The sequence below is a fragment of the Oryx dammah genome, unplaced genomic scaffold (genome assembly GCF_014754425.2).
Source record: "Oryx dammah isolate SB20612 unplaced genomic scaffold, SCBI_Odam_1.1 HiC_scaffold_28, whole genome shotgun sequence".
NCBI lineage: Eukaryota > Metazoa > Chordata > Mammalia > Artiodactyla > Bovidae > Oryx > Oryx dammah.
In genome coordinates, this window is record NW_024070212.1 from 71,399,980 (window position 1) to 71,419,368 (window position 19,389).

Below are 19,389 nucleotides of genomic sequence, written 5' to 3' on the forward strand. Positions count from 1 at the left end.
TCCAGCACCCTTGCCTGGAAAATCCCATGGACGGAGGAGCCTCATAGACTACAGTCCATGGGGTCACAAAGAGTCGGACACGACTGAGCGACTGCACTTCACTTCACTTCAATCATATCACCAGTTATATATAGTCAAATACTTTGTATTTGTAATCAAATCCTCCCAGGTTTTCTTGTAGCAGAGTTTGGGTTCTATTAAAAAATCAAAGATGATATTCAAAGTGTAATTTAATTTATCCCTATGACAGATTATAGATACTGGTTTTCAAACTAGCTACGAAAACACGTCTCTTGCCAAAAGAAACCGTAAGAATGGAACAATGTGGAAAAATCCACTCCAAAAGTATGTTTTTGTAATAGTGATCAATATAATGAATTGCTATTTATTTAGCTTTGATCTGAAGCTTCAACATATTATAAGTTTTATGTAGTAAACCAAAACTGGCACAGGGCATTCATGTATACCATCAAAGTGGTAAAGTTTGGAAATCTTAAGGCATGGGAAAGAGCAATAGTGAAATTAAGTTCAAACAGCAAATATATATTCTAAAGCATATAATAATAATATCTAACAATTCCAGGAACTTTTCGAAACCCTTTAAGATATGTTAACTTATTAATTCTCACAGCAGCTACATGGGGTTCATACTAATATAATCTCCAGCTTTCAGATGAAGAACTCAGGCTGAGATAAGACAGCTAGTCTGCAGAGGACACAGGATTCATATCCATACTGTTTAAGGATTAAATGTGATCATTTGCTGTATGAGAGAATACCGACATCCTGGAAGTCAATTTAGGTATTTTTTCTATCCAACATTCCCAAAGTTTATTCCCGGGTCACTACTTGTGTCACCTTCTCTGATATAAAGTTTCCATAGCATAATACATCAGGAAGAAAAAGGCATCACAGTATTTCCCTTTTCACTATCATAGACCTGCAGAGCAACAGGTCATAACAAATGTTCCAAGAAATCTCAACATAAGGAGACCTGTTTCAACCAATTTCCATTCATTGCTGACAAGAAAATACATATTGAACATATCTTTCACAGCCCTTAGAATTTGTGTTCCTTAGAACATAAAATGATCAGAAAGTCCAGTCCTGCTCTTTGGCAGATGAGAAAATTGAGGCCCCAGTTGCCTTTGTGAACTTGAAAACATATATCCTAATTCTATGTTTTACCTTACTTAGTTCATAAATCAGCATATAGGAATAGCTGTCCTGCTATTTTAAATTTCTTCTGCTACTGCTGCTACTGCTAAGTCGCTTCAGTCGTGTCCAACTCTGTGCGACCCCATAGACGGCAGCCCACCAGGCTCCCCCATCCCTGGCAAGAACACCGGAGTGCGTTGCCATTTCCTTCTCCAATGCATGAAAGTGAAAAGTGAAAGTGAAGTCGCTCAGTCGTATCTGACTTCTAGCGACCCCACGGACTGAAGCCTACCAGGCTCCTCTGTCCATGGGATTTTCCAGGCGAGAGTACTGGAGTGGGGTGCCATTGCCTTCTCCATTAAATTTCGTCTGCTACTGCTACTGCTAAGTCGCTTCAGTCGTGTCCGACTCTGTGCGACCCCATAGACGGCAGCCCATTGGGCTCCCCCGTCCCTGGGATTCTCCTGGCAAGACCACTGGTGAGGGTTGTCATTTCCTTCTCCAATGCATGAAAGTGAAAAGTGAAAGGGAAGTCGCTCAGTCCTATCCGACTCTTCGCAACCCCATGGACTGCAGCCTACCAGGGTCCTCTGCCCATGGGATTTTCCAGGCAAGAGTACTGGAGTGGGTTGCCATTGCCTTCTCCAAATTTCTTCTAGATTTCCATTTTTTTTTTTTTTTTTAATATTTTCAACCGGAAAACCATCATTGTAGTGAAGTATATAGATGGAACAGACAGATGACTATATTCTAGTTTACTTAGTACAAAGTATTCACAATAACATTTAAACAACATATAAACTTTTGTTATTAAATATATAATTTATCCTAAAATATTTCATAGATAAAATACTAGAGAAATTTAAAACCAATCAAAGAGTGGGAAAGAAAAAAAAAAACTCTGAGATAATCTTGAAGATCTAGAGAATCCATTGTTTATGTTATGATCCTGAGCTATAAGTTCATTTCACCCCCGGAGTTTGTTTGCTTGATAACATGGAGTTAATCATATGTAGTTCAACAGACTGTTATATATACATTTTTTTTTTTTTCTGACCACTGCATGTCTTGCCATTTCAGTTCCTCCGAAGATTTATGACATCTCAAGCGATATGACCATCAATGAAGGAACCAATGTCACCCTTACTTGTTTGGCCACTGGGAAACCAGAGCCTTCCATTTCTTGGCGGCACATCTCTCCATCAGGTAAAACGGAAGTGCATCAGTGTTGTTGATGCTGTTCAGTATCCTCCTGCAACCTGTCTTGTTCAAAACTTAAGCATCAGCTAATGTTTCATCTTTTTCATGAGGTAGACAGGATGCATATTTTTATACTTATTTTTTTATACCCAAATATCTGCAGTTCACAAAAGTTAAATGAACATTTTCTGTCACAGCCCAGAGTAGACACTAGGTCTCTTGATGCCTGGGCAAGGTTACTTTCACGGTAGTATACTGGATAATCACACATCTATAGACAAAAGGCTCAAATGGAAAATGTCACAAGAGAAATATCTTCATTTAAATGTGTAAGGCTTTTATTCAATTGGCATTCACATGTTAATAGGCCAGTGTGAACTGCTGAGGTAATCAGGGGAGAATGAAATTATACAAATTATGAGGTTGCTGGGTCTAATTTCAAACTGCAGTTCAGAATCAAGGATTTGGCAGTTAGCATTACATTTTGACTGATGAGGAATCTAAAAATCCAAGAGTTAAGTATCTTGTTAAAGATCACATAGCTAGGTGAGATTAAGGGATATAACATGTTTATTAGTGTCTTGTGCTTTTGATACAGGGTACATCCTCCTAAAGAGATTGTCAGTTTTAGGAAGCTGGGGGAAAACATCATCAAAACAAGTCTATTTTCACAGAACAACTCTAAACGAGTCATCAGTTTGTATAAAATCTAAACATTTGAACAATATAGCTTTAAATGTACCATGGAAGAGTGGTACGTTTGTGAATAGGACCCCACCACATTTCAGATAGACAAAATTTGATTTTTATTTGTTTTGTATTTGGGGTAGAAATAACTTGAACAAGGTTAGTGTGAAGGAATCACTTATAAAGGAATCAGGAAGACATATTTTATAGAGATGTAGAAAAAGTACAATTAGAACATCTCTTCTGTCTGCTAATGCTTTCTTTAATTGCACTTATCCTTAAGTGTCTTTCAATTCCCTCATTTAGGCAGTAGGTCTAATGAGACTTCCTCACATCATACATTTATTATTACTATGAATGTGGGAAAAACTCAATGTAACAGCAATATATGCTTATACAATATGCATTATGGCCCCTGTAATATTTCTGAAGCATGAGTGTGCTCTTGACTGCCAACGTTTTCCTCTCTAGAGTGGCTAAGAATCATAAAACTAACATGTGAGACCTGAATTAGTGGAAGGACTCTCCATGGAGTGTGAGACAAACCCAGGACTAGCAATTAGAATGCATGTGCTCCAATCTCACCTTCCTTATTCATCAGTTCAGTAAATCCGAGTGCAGATCTCTTAGCCTCAGTTAGCTGGTTTCCTACTTTCCAAAAATCAAATGATAAAAATCTCTGGCTATTGTGAGACTCAGAAAAGATAATACTTATAAATGTGCTTTAAAAAGTATAAGGTGATATGCAAATGTAAGGCTGATTCTTAATCATCTTTCCAGATTTAAATCTGATATGAAAATATAATTTTTCTAAGAATGAAGCACATAATCTCCACATTCATACAATTTAAGATTAATATTTTGCATTTAATTCTTCTTCTTTGTGGCACTTGTTATTATGCATATTCTTTTTGTAAGTGCTTGGATATATTTTAGTTTAATTAAATACCATGAATGTTGGTTAGTGAAGTTTTTAGAATAATGATAATGGATAACATTTTGAAGCTGAAAGAAGACAGATTGGGTTATAAGTTAAACTGTACATAGTTTTTCTGATCCTACCATACAGAGCAAATGAGTAAAATTAGCATAACTATTAACTGTTATTTAATGAATAGCTACACATAGCTGATATTTTTATAAATGCTTCCAATAATTGCAAACTGTAATTTATTAGTAATTAAATTCCAATGCTCAGCAACATGGAGTTCCTGCTTTAAGTAACATGTCATCATTCTATTACCTTTGTTCAATTTATATATTTATATTTGAAGGCAAAACTATAAACTTCGGGTTATCAATATTTTGCACGTTCTCCTCTGTTCTTTTTCTGTATCACAAAAGGAAATGTGTCTCAAACAACCATCACCAAATGAATAGTGTTCAGTGTTAAAAGTAGATATAGGTAGATTTCCTGTCAATATGAAAAACAATGACTAATTTTTGTGCATGTATGATTTGTTTATTCTACCAGTATTGTTAGTAAGTTTTACCAATTCGTTTATGATCTATTCTGTTTTTAAAATCATTAAAAAGAAAAATGACTGATCACAGGAAGGCAGCTCCACAGAGCTTCCTTCTTATCTGTGGAAAAGTTGGGTTGTGGGATTCAACCATATTACAGACATTGCTGAACAATTGAACTTGCCATTCCACTTGTTAGTTCAAACAACTTAGTGTACTAGCTCCAAAATATCTTTCTTGAAAAGTTTTTGGACTTATGAGCTTCCTTAGAGTTACTTATAGTCAGGATTTCTTCCTTGATATTTTTTTCTTTCTATATGTAGAAATTTATTTCAAATTCATCTTTGAAATGTTTGGGATTAGCAGATGTAAACTATTATATATAAGATGCATAAACAAGATCCTACTGTATAGCACAGGGAGCTATATTCAATATCCTGTGATAAACCATAATGGAAAAGAATATGAAAAAGAATATATAGATATATATGTATATATACATATACAACTAATCACTTTGTTGGTACAGCAGGAATTAAATACAATATTATAAATCAACTATACTTCACTAAAATTAAAAAAATACAGTAAGAAAAATAAAGTGTTAACAGAAATAATGCAAAGTCTACCCTCTGTCCTTTACTCAGTTTCATCCATCATTTTCCCTCTTTGCATCAACATTTTCTGTGTGTAGGGTATGCAGAAATACTTTTTTCATTAAATTATTTAAAAAGAGAAACACCTTGTATACATTAAGCCCTTTTCTCCCTATTTATTACAGTGTACATTTCATTATTGTGTAACCATAGTGCAATTTTTAACTTTTGTACCTTGAATGTTGGCATTTTACTTTTATCTGATTACTATCCATACTGCAGTTTTGTCAACTGATCAAATAGTGTCCTTTAGAGAATTCTTTTTTGTTTAGTACAGAATCCAAATGTTGTATTCAGTTATGTTACCACTTTAGTCCTCTTTAGTCTGGGGACTAATTCCTTGGTCGTTCTTGATCTCCCTTGACATTTTTCTATTCTTTAAAAAAAAAAACAAACAAACAATATTTCTTATATTGAGTTTGACTCCTGTTTCCTCATGACTAGAGTCTAGTTGTACCCACCTGGGATTAAACAAGTAAAGCTGTAACTTCTCAGGAATGATATCTGAAGGTACAGGATATCTAACCCTGTTCTGAAATTGAGGGATCTCTCTATACAGTTCTTCGGTTCAGTTCAGTTCAGTTCAGTCGCTAAGTTGTGTCTGACTCTGCGACCCCATGAATCCCAGCACACCAGGCCTCCCTGTCCATCACCAACTCCCGGAGTTCACTCAAACTCATGTCCATTGAGCCGGTGATGCCATCCAGCCATCTCATCCTCTGTCTTTTCCAATGAGTCAACTCTTCGCATGAGGTGGCCAAAGTATTTGAGTTTCAGCTTTAGCATCATTCCTTCCAAAGAACACCCAGGACTGATCTCTTTTAGAATGTACTGGTTGGATCTCCTGGCAGTCCAAGGGACTCTCAAGAGTCTTCTCCAACACCACAGTTCAAACGCATCAATTCTTCAGTGTTCAGCCTTCTTCACAGTCCAACTCTCACATCCATACATGACTACTGGAAAAACCATAGCCTTGACTAGACGGACCTTTGTTGGCAAAGTAATGTCTCTGCTTTTCAATATGCTATCTAGGTTGGTCATAACTTTCCTTCCAAGGAGTAAGCATCTTTTAATTTCATGGCTGCAGTGATTTTGGAGCCCACAAAAATAAAGTCTGACACTGTTTCCACTGTTTCCCCATCAATTTGCCATGAAGTGATGGGACCGGATGCCATGATCTTCGTTTTCTGAATGTTGAGCTTTAAGCCAACTTTTTCACTCTCCTCTTTCACTTTCATCAAGAGGCTTTTTAGTTCCTCTTCACTTTCTGCCATAAGGGTGGTGTCATCTGCATATCTGAGATTACTGATATTTCTCCCAGCAATCTTGATTCCAGCTTGTGCTTCTTCCAGCCCAGCGTTTCTCATGATGTACTCTGCATATAGGTTAAATAAGCAGGGTGGCAGTATACAGACTTGATGTACTCCTTTTCCTATTTGGAACCAGTCTGTTGTTCCATGTCCAGTTCTAACTGTTGCTTCCTGACCTGCATATAGGTTTCTCAAGAGGCAGGTCAGGTGGTCTGATATTCCCATCTCTTTCAGAATTTTCCACAGTTTATTGTGATCCGCACAAAGACTTTGTCATAGTCAATAAAGCAGAAATAGATGTTTTGCTGGAACTCTTTTGCTTTTTTGATGATCCAGCAGATGTTGGCAATTTGATATCTGGTTCCTCTGCCTTTTCTCTCAAATGCTGTGATACCATGAATCAAAACTCACTTAAAACTTCTAGAGAACATAGGCAGGTTTACACAAGGCACTTGATTTTGAATAGAAAGACAAAATAAAATTTTTAATCACACATCATTGAATTGATAAATCTAGATCCAGTCAGAAAAAATAGAGAAACTTAAAAAGCCAAATTTTAAAATAATAGATTCTATATAACAAAAACGGAAGCATTCTAAAAGCGTTTGTCAAATTTCCACTCCCTTATTGCTGTTTATCTTAATCTCTATTTCCCCGTTCATTCCTTTTCTTTGATACCTGGAATCTCCAGAGATATTCTTACTTTACCCTGGTGATGTTTATAATCTAGTAAAGATATTCTTTTAGCTCGGAAGCTGAAATTTGAGCTAAATGCTGGGCTGTGTATCTCAAAATTTTTTTCTTCTAATTTCTATATGACTAGTGCCTTTTGAAAGAATTATCTTATCCTAATTTTCCATAGGCGTTAAGAGTCTTGCCTAATTCAAGATAAAGACTCTCCCTTTGTTCTGTTCTGTTTTCCCCTCCTTTTGTATTTGTCAGGTCCTGTTACAGAGCACTTATAAAGAAAATCACAAACAAGTGGTCAGAGGTGTAAGAATAGAATCAGAAAGTCATGATTACAAAAAGACAAAAGAGGAAAAATGTCCTGGAGCAGTGAATGGTGAACAGTACCAAGCAGGTCAAATAAGATCAGATCTTTGGGTTAGGTAGTTTGGTGATCATCATAGCAATTCAGTGACATAATGAGCTAGAAACTCAGTAATAGAAGAATAAAGAGCAAATAAGAAGTGAATAGCTTAGCTATGGAGGTAAGCTATTCATCCAGTTAGTCAAGGTTAAAATTGTGTTTTTCTATTTTTACTTTATTTTTTCTTTTTTGGCTAGGTTGTGGGATCTTCCGACCAGGGATTGAACCCTGGACCATAGCAGTGAAAGCACCAAGTCCCAATCACTGGACTGCCAGGGAACTTCCCATATTACTTTTTTCTGTTAGGAATATCTTTTGTCCCCCTATATAACTGTCAAACTTGCTCCTTCTTCAACTTTTAATGAAACTATTTCTAAGCATCTCAGAAAAATTTGAGTGCTTATTTCTCCATGGTCTCATGGTACATTATGCCACCACTCATGCAGGACTAATTCTCTGAATTGTAGTTTTTGGTTTTGTCTGTGGTCCTGTGGGACAGAGACTCCTGTCCAGAAACAAAGTCAATTGCCCTTTGTATCCCATGGCTTGGCACAGAACCTGCATAAAGTAAGAGCTCCGTAAGTACTGCAGAGGTAAAGGATGCCGCTCTCTGCCCTTGTTTCCCACATGACTTCTTAGAAGTAGAAATTAAAATTTGAAGAGACTGAAATCAGATTGATTATATTCTTTGCAGCCAAAGATGGAGAAGCTCTATACAGTCAACAAAAACAAGACCGGGAGCTGACTGTGGCTCAGATCATGAACTCCTTATTGCCAAATTCAGACTTAAATTGAAGAAAGTAGGGAAAACCACTAGACCATTCAGGTATGACCTAAATCAAATCCCTTATGATTATACAGTGGAAATGAGAAATAGATTTAAGGGTCTAGATCTGATAGATAGAGTGCCTGATGAAGTATGGAATGAGGTTCGTGACATTGTATAGGAGACAGGGATCAAGACCATCCCCATGGAAAAGAAATGCAAAAAAGCAAAATGGCTGTCTGGGGAGGCCTTACAAATAGCTGTGAAAAGAAGAGAGGCTAAAAGCAAAGGAGAAAACGAAAGATATAAGCATCTGATTGCAGAGTTCCAAAGAATAGCAAGAAGAGATAAGAAAGCCTTCTTCAGTGATCAATGCAAAGAAATAGAGGAAAACAACAGAATGGGAAAGACTAGAGATCTCTTCAAGAAAATTAGAGATACCAAGGGAACATTTCATGCAAAGATGGGCTCGATAAAGGATAGAAATGGTCTGGACCTAACAGAAGCAGAAGATATTAAGAAGAGGTAGCAAGAATACAAGGAAGAACTGTACAAAAAAGATCTTCACGACCCAGATAATCATGATGATGTGATCACTAATCTAGAGCCAGACATCTTGGAATGTGAAGTCAAGTGGGCCTTAGAAAGCATCACTACGAACAAAGCTAGTGGAGATGATGGAATTCCAGTTGAGCTATTTCAAATCCTGAAAGATGATGCTGTGAAAGTGATGCACTCAATATGCCACCAAATTTGGAAAACTCAGCAGTGGCCACAGGACTGGAAAAGGTCAGTTTTCATTCCAATTCCAAAGAAAGGCAATGCAAAAGAATGCTCAAACTACTGCACAATTGCACTCATCTCACATGCTAGTAAAGTAATGCTCAAAATTCTCCAAGCCAGACTTCAGCAGTTCGTGAACCGTGAACTCCCTGACGTTCAAGCTGGTTTTAGAAAAGGCAGAGGAACCAGAGATCAAATTGCCAACATCCACTGGATCACCAAAAAAGCAAGAGAGTTCTAGAAAAACATCTATTTCTGCTTTATTGACTATGCCAAAGTCTTTGACTGTGTGGATCACAATAAACTATGGAAAATTCTTCAAGAGATGGGAATATCAGACCACCTAACCTGCCTCTTGAGAAATCAGTATGCAGGTCAGGAAGCAACAGTTAGAACTGGACATGGAACAACAGACTGTTTCCAAATAGGAAAAGGAGTACGTCAAGGCTGTATATTGTCACCCTGCTTGTTTAACTTCTATGCAGAGTACATCATGAGAAACGCTGGACTGGAAGAATCACAAGCTGGAATCAAGATTGCTGGGAGAAATATCAATAACCTCAGATATGCAGATGACACGACCCTTATGGCAGAAAGTGAAGAGGAGCTAAAAAGCCTCTTGATGAAAGTGAAAGAGGAGAGCGAAAAAGTTGGCTTAAAGCTCAACATTCAGAAAACGAAGATCATGGCATCCGGTCCCATCACTTCATGGCCAATTGATGGGGAAACAGTGGAAACAGTGTCAGACTTTTATTTTTGGGGCTCCAAAAACACTGCAGATGGTGACTGCAGCCATGAAATTAAAAGACGCTTACTCCTTGGAAGAAAAGTTATGACCAACCTAGATAGTACATTCAAAAGCAGAGACATTACTTTGCCGACTAACGTCCGTCTAGTCAAGTCTATGGTTTTTCCAGTAGTCATGTATGGATGTGAAATTTGGACTGTGAAGAAGGCTGAGCGCTGAAGAATTGATGCGTTTGAACTGTGGTATTGGAGAAGACTCTTGCGTGTCCCTTGGACTGCAAGGAGATCCAACCAGTCCATTCTGAAGGAGATCAACCCTGGGATTTCTTTGGAAGGAATGATGCTAAAGTTGAAGCTCCAATACTTTGGCCACCTCATGTGAAGTGTTGACTCATTGGAAAAGACTCTGATGCTGGGAGAGATTGGGGGCAGGAGGAAAAAGGGACAACCCAGGATGAGATGGCTGGATGGCATCACGGACTCGATGCACGTGAGTCTGGGTGAACTCCGGGAGTTGGTGATGGACAGGGAGGCCTGGCATGCTGTGATTCATGGGGTCGCAAAGAGTCGGACACGACTGAGCGACTGAACTGAACTGAACTGAGCTGACATGACATGGTTGGGACACAAGCAAGTATTTCCTGTCTGATATTTCTATTACCTTTATCCCCTTGATTAAACCCACAAACATATCCCTAAGTATGATTCAGCCCTATATTTCCCTTATGCCTTCAATATGGCTGCACTTCTATGGTACTATGATTTACAAGAGGTATGTATTTGACCTTCATGCCATTTCTGGCCCTGAACTCCTAAAACTCTTGAAATTTCACATTAGGGGAGTAAGCTATAAAGGTGTTTTTTATCATGTTAATGAGCTGATTTTGGGGTCACACCTCAGATTTGTTGTCAGGAGAATCAACTATGTGATTGAAGGGTTGGAATTTTCAGTCCCACTACACTGACTTTTGAGGAGGGAAGAGAGGCTGGAAGTTGAATTAATCCCCAATGGCCAGTGATTTAATCAACCATGACAGTGTAATTATACTCTCATGTGGGTTAGTCACTCAGTCCAACTCTTTGCAACCCCATGGACTGTAGCCTGCCAGACTCCTCTGTCTATGGGATTATCCAGGCAAGAATACTGAAGTGGATTGCCATTCCCTTCTCCCGTGGATCTTCCCAACCCAGGGATCAAACCCTGGTCTCCTGCTCTGCAGGCAGATAAAATGCAAAAGGACAGAGTTTGGAGAGTTCCTAGATCCATGAACATGGGGAAATTCAGGAAGAGTGGTACATCCAGAGAGCATGGAAGCTTCTCCCATCCTCCTTTCCTCATACTTTGCCCTATGTATCTCTTTCATCTGGATGTTTCTGAGTTATGTCCTTTTGTAATAAACCAGTAATCTAGTAAAAAAGGAAAAAAAAACTTTCTTGGAGCTCTGTGAGATGCTCTAGCAAATTAATCAAACCCAATGACAGAGTCTTTGAAACCTCTAATTTATAGCTTCTTGATCAAAAGCATATTACTGAATGAACTTGAGACAACTCACCTGCTATATATAGCAAAGCCAGTTCACTAACACCAGGTTGCAGTGAAGGAAAGGATAGCATTTATTACAGGGCACCAAGCAAGGGAATGGGTAGCTCAAGCTCGAAAGCACTTGAAATCCCTGGTGGTTTTCAGAGAAAGGTTTTTAAAGACAACATTTAAAAGTGAATGAGGGCTGTAGGGAGCCCAATTTTCTTCTGATAGGTTGATCATGAGGTAACGAAGTGGTGTTTCAGGACATATAATCATCAATCTTCTGATTCCAACCAGTCTGGGGTCTATGTGCTTATGGTCAGTATGTAATCACCATCCTCTTTCTGGGAAGGGTGGGAATTAGTTTCTGAGATATATATTGGATTGTTATATATATTTCTTGCTCTGTCATATTCAACTTTTTGCAACCCCATGGGCTATATATCACCAGGCTTCTCTGTCCATGGGATTTCCCAGGCAAGAATACTGGAGTGGGTAGCCATTCCCTTCTCCAGGGGATCTATCTGACCCAGGAATTGAACCTGGGTCTCTTGCACTGCAGCCAGATTCTTTACCATCTAAACTACCAGGGAAGCCCTGTCCTTGAGGAGAAACTAGGATTTTATTTTATCACCTGACTATTGTTTCTTGACTGCCTTTCCTAGATTTCTGCATCCTCTCACTAACCTGATTAGTAACTGTATGAATTTCCTTTTTGGAACTCAGAAAAGGCCTAGGAGACCAAAACCTTTTCCTATAAATAAGAAATGGAGTACACAGAGGGGCTTTATAGCACTGAGGGCTCTGCAGAGTCCTGTTCAGTTTCAAGCACAGGTGATAACCTGAAATTGCTACTAACTTCTGTTGAGGGTGGGGGGCAGGGCAGTCTTGGTTTCCTGAGCTCTTAGTCTGTGAAATCCAATGCTCTTTCTGGGTAGTGTCAGAATTGAGCTGAAATGTAGAACATCCAACTGGGATTGGTTAATTGCTTGGTGGTGTTAAAAAAAGATGCACAAGGTGAGAATAGCCAATTAAGATTTATTTGAGGCAAAATGAGAACTTCAGCCTGGGAGACAACACCTCAGATATCTCTGAGACACTTCTCTAAAGAGGTGGAGGGGGAAGGTCAATATATAAGATTTTGGTGAAGGGAGAGTTCAGTGAAATCAAGCACTTATCTTACAAAAGGTTTTGTGTTAGTCATGAGGAGCTGATGTCACTATGAAGGGATTTAGTGCTTTTCTAGATATGAGGAGGTACAAGGATTGGACTAAAAATCAGTTCCTAAAATTATCTGTTCCACCAATTTTTCTGGAGCACGAATTGCCTCATTTCTCCACCCTGAACTCCCTTTGCGGTGTGTGTGAGGTCAACAGCTGCAGCAGCACAGGATTCAGTCCTCACAGAGGTAGATGGCAAATGCCCTTGTCAAGCACCAATTTATAGTTGACAGAGGTAAGGGAAACCCCTCATCAATATGTTTGATTTACATTCAAAACTTTAACTCCATTAATATAAAGAGCAGTTTCACCAAAGATATTTCACTTAATATGGTTCAACAGCAAAACAATGGTTCAACTAACATGAATTCATTACTTTATATACTTTAGGAAAAATAAGAAATACTTGCATTGCTGTTGTTGCTCAGTGGCTAAGTTGTGTCCGAGTATTGGCAACCCCATGGACTACAGCATGCCAGGCTCCTCTGTCCTGCACTATATCCTGGAGTTTGCTCAAATTTATGTCCATTGAACTGGTGATGCTATCTAATCTCTCATCCTCTGCTGTCCACTTCTCCTTTTGCCTTCAATCTTTTCCAGCATCAAGGTCTTTTCCAATGAGTCACCTCTGCATCAGGTGGCCAAAGTACTGGAGCTTCAGTATCAGTCCTTCCAATGAATAGTCAGTGTTGATTTCCTTTAGGATTCACTGTACTTCTTTCATTAAAGCCTCAAAACTGAACTGTGAGATGGGTATCATTATCTTCATTGTGTGGATGAACATGGCACTCAGAGTATATAAATAAGTCGCCCCAAATGAGGATGAGGTGTTTTTTTCCCCACTTTTTTATTTTGAAATAATTATAAGCTCATGGGGAGTTGTGAAATTAGTGCACTGAGTTTCTACCTATCCTTAAGCCAGTTTCTCCCAATCCTTAAGCCAGTTTCTCCCAATCCTTAAGCCAGTTTCTCCCATTACTACATTGGATCTAACTGTAGAATGACAGCAAAACTAAGAATGGATATTTAGTACAATGTTTACATGTAGTTTTATCATATGAGTTGAGTTGCTTTATGGAGCCACCATCACAATCAACATACAGAACTCTTCCCTCAACACAAAGATTTACTTTATGGTATCCTTTTAGAGTCAAGTCCACTCCTTTCATCATCTATTATCCCTAGCCCCAACTAATCCATTTTTCATCTCTTTAATTTTATCATTTATAGACAGTTATGTAAGTGAAATAATTGTGTGTGACATTTTTAAATTGGCCTTTTCATTCTTGAGATTTATTATTGGAGTTGTGGCATATACCTCAATAGTTTGTTTCTCTTTTTTGCTGAGTAGTGTTTTGTTATATGAATGTATCCAATTTGTTTAACCATAAATGTATTATAGAATATTTTGGTTGTTTCATTTTTTGGCTGTAAAAATCTTGCTATTATTCTGCTGTGAACAATATTGATTTTTTCCATTCTTTTGTTTTCAGTCCACATATGTTATTATATTTTAAGTAAGCCTTTTGTAGACATCATACAGATGAGTCAAGTTTTTTATCCACTCTGACAATCTTCATATTTTATTGGTATATTTAGTTTGTTCCCATTTAATTATTGATTCACTTGGACTTAGGTCTAATATCTTTTTTCTTTTGTTTTCTGTTTGTCCCTCCCTCCTTTTTTTTTGTTTCTGTTTTCTTTTTCTAGTCTTTGTATGTGTTAACTTGAGCACTTTTAGAAATCCTCATTGTTGTAGTCATAGTGTTTTGGGGTATTTCTCTTGACATAATTTTTTAGTAGTTCTCTATGAATTATATAATATATATATTATCATAGTATGAAGGTATTCATATTTTATTAGTTCCAGTGAAGTATAGAAACCTTACCTCCATTTGCTCTCCCACTTTTCTACTATACTTATCTTAAATATTTTCTATACATCATGAGAACTACATAAGACAACAGCATAGTTTTTGTTTCACATGTCAAACATATTAGAAAACTAAAGAGAAGGAAAGTATTTTGTATTTATCTTTCTACTTTTACCATTTTTCTTCCTGCTATTCATTTCCTTCATTTCTATTTAGACAAATTCCTTTAGACATTATTGATTGATTTATTTATTTTTTGGTGGTAAGTCCATTGGAGACAAATTCTCTTAATAGTCTTCATCTGAGAATGCCTTGATTTTGCCTTCATTCTTGAAGGATATTTTTACTTTGGATAGAATATTGATTTTAATAAAAACAAATCAGTCATTATTTAACATTAAGTAGTCTTAAAATGGCCATCAGGCAATATTTGAAAATCACATGGAGTAAAATATAGAAACCTTGAAAAATAAAAAGTAAATAGTATTTTCCATGCTTTCCATAACTATGCTATGGGTTTACCTCAGCTATAAGTTAAATAACATAAACTGTTAATCGATAATAAAACACATTTTTCTAAACTAAAAGATTTTAAGGATTTTTTTTTTTTTTTAATGAGAGCTGTTTCAGGATAAACAAGAGTGAACATTTTTCAGTAACCTAAGACCAATGGCCAGACTGTCCTGCTTTTGTTTTTTACTCGCTAACTTGCATCTGACTCTTTCTTGATCCCAAGGAGTGTAGCCCACAAAGCTCCTCTGTCCATGAGATTTCCCAGTCAAGGATACTGGAGTGGGCTGCCATTTCTTTCCCCAGGGAATCTTATCGACCCAAGGATCAAAGCCAGGTCTCCTGCACTGACAGGTGAATTGTTTACTACTGAGCCACCAGGGAAGCTCCCCGCAAACTGGCCTACTGCATGTTTTTGTAAATGAAGTTATTGGAACCACAGCCACACTCACAGCCTCACATGTTGTTTATGGCTATTTTCTTACTGCAATAGTAGAGTTGAGTAACTACAATAGAAACCACATGGCCCGCAAAACCTAAACCATCTATTCTCTACATTTAAGAAAAAAGATTGCTGACCCCTGCATTAGATACTTTAAAAGAGATTCTCATGCTGAACTGCATAGCATGCAATTAGCACATTAAACCTCTTATAATCTTTAAGGCTAATTAAATGTAATAAAAAATAGAAATGATAATTACTAATTATAAGAAAAAATAGACTGAAAAAATGAAAATTTTTTATCTAAAAGCTAAGAACACTGCTGAAATCTATTGTTTAAAATTAATTCTGAAAATATTTCAGGTTATCACAGACACTAACCATTAGTGCTCTTGATTCCATTGTCTTCCCCTTTTATGAAAGAAAGACTTTTTTGAGATGCTTGAGTGATGGAACATCACCAAGGATGATATGATTTAGAAGCTTCATGTGGCAGCCTATCCTCTAAACCCTATAATTCTTTAAGAGCCTTTTTTCAGGTTTACACTCCTGATATTGAACTTTACTCTTTAATATAAGGAAGAAAAAAATTCAATAAAACCAGCAATTTATGGTGATGACATTTCAACAATACCAGATCTTCAGATTATAAACTATGGTTCTAGTTCCATTGTAGAGTTGCACTCTATGTGGGGCTTTTGTGAGTTTCCATAATGGCTTTACATAATGGATAGTTGTGTAATGAATAAATCTACATAATGATGACAAGTTAAACTTTTACCGTAAGATTGCACACCAATAATTTATATATATACAATTAAAATCACCTCTTTGTTCTGAGAGGTTCTTTTATAATTTTAACTTTCATTTGTCTGTTTCCAGAGTCCCCTGTACTTTTCCATCCAGTTAGTAGTGGACTATTCAGAATTGTTTGTATTCAGAACTGTTAATGACTGTGATTTGAATATAGAAAGCAAGAATGATTTCAGTATTTTAAGACAAATATAATGCTGAACAATGAGCCTGATGATATAATGAATCAATATAAAAATAATCCATTATTTTCAGAGGAAAATGCTTACCCATATAAAGTAGAAAACAGGAACCCACCAAGCATTTTAAAGCATTTCATAAAAGATCCTTTTTTTTCTTTTTAAATGAAACTTGATTTTCTGAGAGAGCAGGCACATTAAGGGAAACAAAATAATACCACTCTAGATTAGGTCTCTGTAGTGGTCTGAATATACGGATAATGATTTGCATTAGACTGTTTATATTTTAGGAATTAGATTTTTCTTATCTTTTTCCCAAGTTATTTCAATGCCATGTTACATGTATTACAGAAAAGTATTACATGTTATGTCTAAACAAGTTAGGGACTCATTTAAAGTTATCATCTTAGAAAATGCAACTTTTACTTTGGTTGTAAATTACATGCTAATTCATTCTGAAGTGGGACTCCATGGGTAAAAATGTCATTAAAAATACCACAATAGATCCTATAAGAAATCAGAAAGAACAGTAGTTAGTACTGTGAAAGCATAAAATGAGCCTAACTAATATTTATAATTTTTATTGAGCACTTAGTATGCCCCAGGCACTGTTACAACATATGTTACATTAACACACCTATTAATTGCTTTAATGTGAAGTAGTATTATAACTTCATGTACCATATTCATGACGAAAGGAGCATAATTTTTATTTGAACCCAGGTTGTGATGATCATTTGAACCCTGGCAGTCGATGAAGATACAATTTCTTTTTACTTTCCCATAAATGTAAGATCATGTCCATCAAGGTTACATTTTATACAAATAAGTCCTATTTGAATTTTAGTGCTGTTCCTGGGTTATTATTAAAATATACATAAGAAAAATATGTTAATAAAGACTTCTAAAAAAATCAAGGCCTATTGTGTCTCTGACAATTGTAGATGAGTATATTGTTGGCTTATAATAAATTTTTATTAAAGGAGTTATGACTGCTAGTATAAAAGAGCATACACCATTTTTCTTAATTCAAAATTAAAATTTTTCTGTCAAATTTTAATTAAACTCCCGCTTGTGTAAAAATAATGTTATTTTATTAGTTTGACCATAATTGACAGCAATCATCATTGTAGAAAATTAGGATCATTTTAGTTATGATAGATCAATAAAACTACAGTGAGCAATTTTTATTTCTTTCAATTTTTGTCTGTTCTCTCTTTAAGATCCATGATTCAGGTAAATATAGCTACATAGTAGACAGTCAATAAATATCTGTTAAATGACATAATATTTTAAAATACTATAAACTCTTTTCATGATTGATAAACTCATATTAACTGACTAATGTTATAAAATTAAAATTAGAGTAATAATTATTTTCATTTATAACCTTTGTGAATAGATTATTACCCAAAGAGGTTATAGAAAAAGCTGATAGTATTTTGTAATTATCAAACTCTTATTAACAAAGGAATATAGCAAAGTGCTTAAGAGGACAGAGTTGGTTTCAAGTCCCTACTTACTCTACCATTCATTGTGTGTGTTAATCTGGACAAATTTCTTAAGGTCCCTGTGTCTCTGTTTCTTCCCCTGCAAATGGAGATGGTGATGATGATGATGATGGTTATACCACAGGAGATGCTACAGATAAAGTTTAAAAGAATACAAAATTAAGAGCCCGAATTCTTAGCTATTTTTATTAAAATGTATTTTACTATTCATCTTTACCTAAAAGTTACTTGAGGACAGATAAGATAGAAATAATAAATACTGTGGAAAAAAATCAGATAAATGCATTGTAACGATTGCATTTCTAAACTAATGAGATGTTATTTTATGTTTAGGGTTTCCTGCATAGAAAGTAGAAGAAGGATTATTTACTGAGAAACAACCAGGGTGACCTTAAGAAACAAAAGTTTGAATTATTTATTCAGATTCTAATAAATAGAGGGTGATGAGAGAGTAGGACAAGAAACATGGTATTGGAGGAGGGGTAGATTTGTTTCTTTAGTTGCATTCTGTGCTGTAGGGAAAAAAAATCTGTAAAATTACAGAACTAAATAAGAGTCTTCCACATCTTTCACATGGCTTTAGATTTCTAAGTGGTTGCTTTCACAGTAAAGGAGCAAGTCTCTCTGAAATTTCTGTGTGATTACTGACCTAACAAAGCCAAGGTTAAGGAGATGAGGATATTGTGACCGTAAGACCATGGATAATGGTGCTTTGCATTTCTATATTACTATTGTCTATAAATTCTCTAGTCCTGGTTTACCACGCAACCCCATTTCAACCTATTAAAGTTTCCAAAAATTATGGAATATTTTCCATCAGAAGCTGTATGTTCACCCTCTATGAACATGTTGCAAAGGGAATTTTGTCCTAAGGGAAGAGGTTCAACATTCATGAAATGCTTCCTAGTGTAATGCATAATGTAAATGTCTCATAAAATGTTCAGGGACTAATTTTCCAGACTGACAGAAGAAGCAAAATGCAACACTTACTGCATGTAAACCTTGTAAACTTTGCCTGAGAGACTGAGACTTAAAAAACTAGATTCATTGTTTATTTTTTGTCTAAGACTATGCCTCATTGTAATCCTCAGATATTTATAGAGTATACTCTTGCATAAATTTACAAATTCATAATAGGCTATACTAAAGTCTTGAAAACATGCCATCAAATATACAAGAATATGGAATTCATTAAAATAACTTTATTTAGGTTTTCTTTTCTCCTTCATTGTTAGCTATTTTTTTTATTTTAATGTTTCCCTTTGGATTAGATTTGAATTTAATCCAGTATGAGCTGTATTGTTTCTGGACAGTACTGAAGCTCTGAAGATGTATTACAGCCGTGCGTCACCATACCATTGTCATTCTGACGATATATTAGTGCAATACATCTTCAAAGTCCTCAAATGAGAAGCTGTCTGGAAGGAATGGGGCGAGGAGAAAATTCAATTCAA

General features: G+C 36.3%; 1 protein-coding gene across 1 annotated transcript in view; it reads left to right on the plus strand.

Moving 5' to 3' along the window:
- The window catches only part of NEGR1 (neuronal growth regulator 1), a 1,022,884-nt gene that overhangs the window by 608,183 nt on the left and 395,312 nt on the right, over positions 1-19,389 (plus strand). Inside the window, exon 3 of the mRNA XM_040232560.1 lies at positions 2,239-2,364. Within this exon, the coding sequence (XP_040088494.1) occupies positions 2,239-2,364 (126 nt within the window). The remainder of the gene's footprint in view (positions 1-2,238; positions 2,365-19,389) is intronic.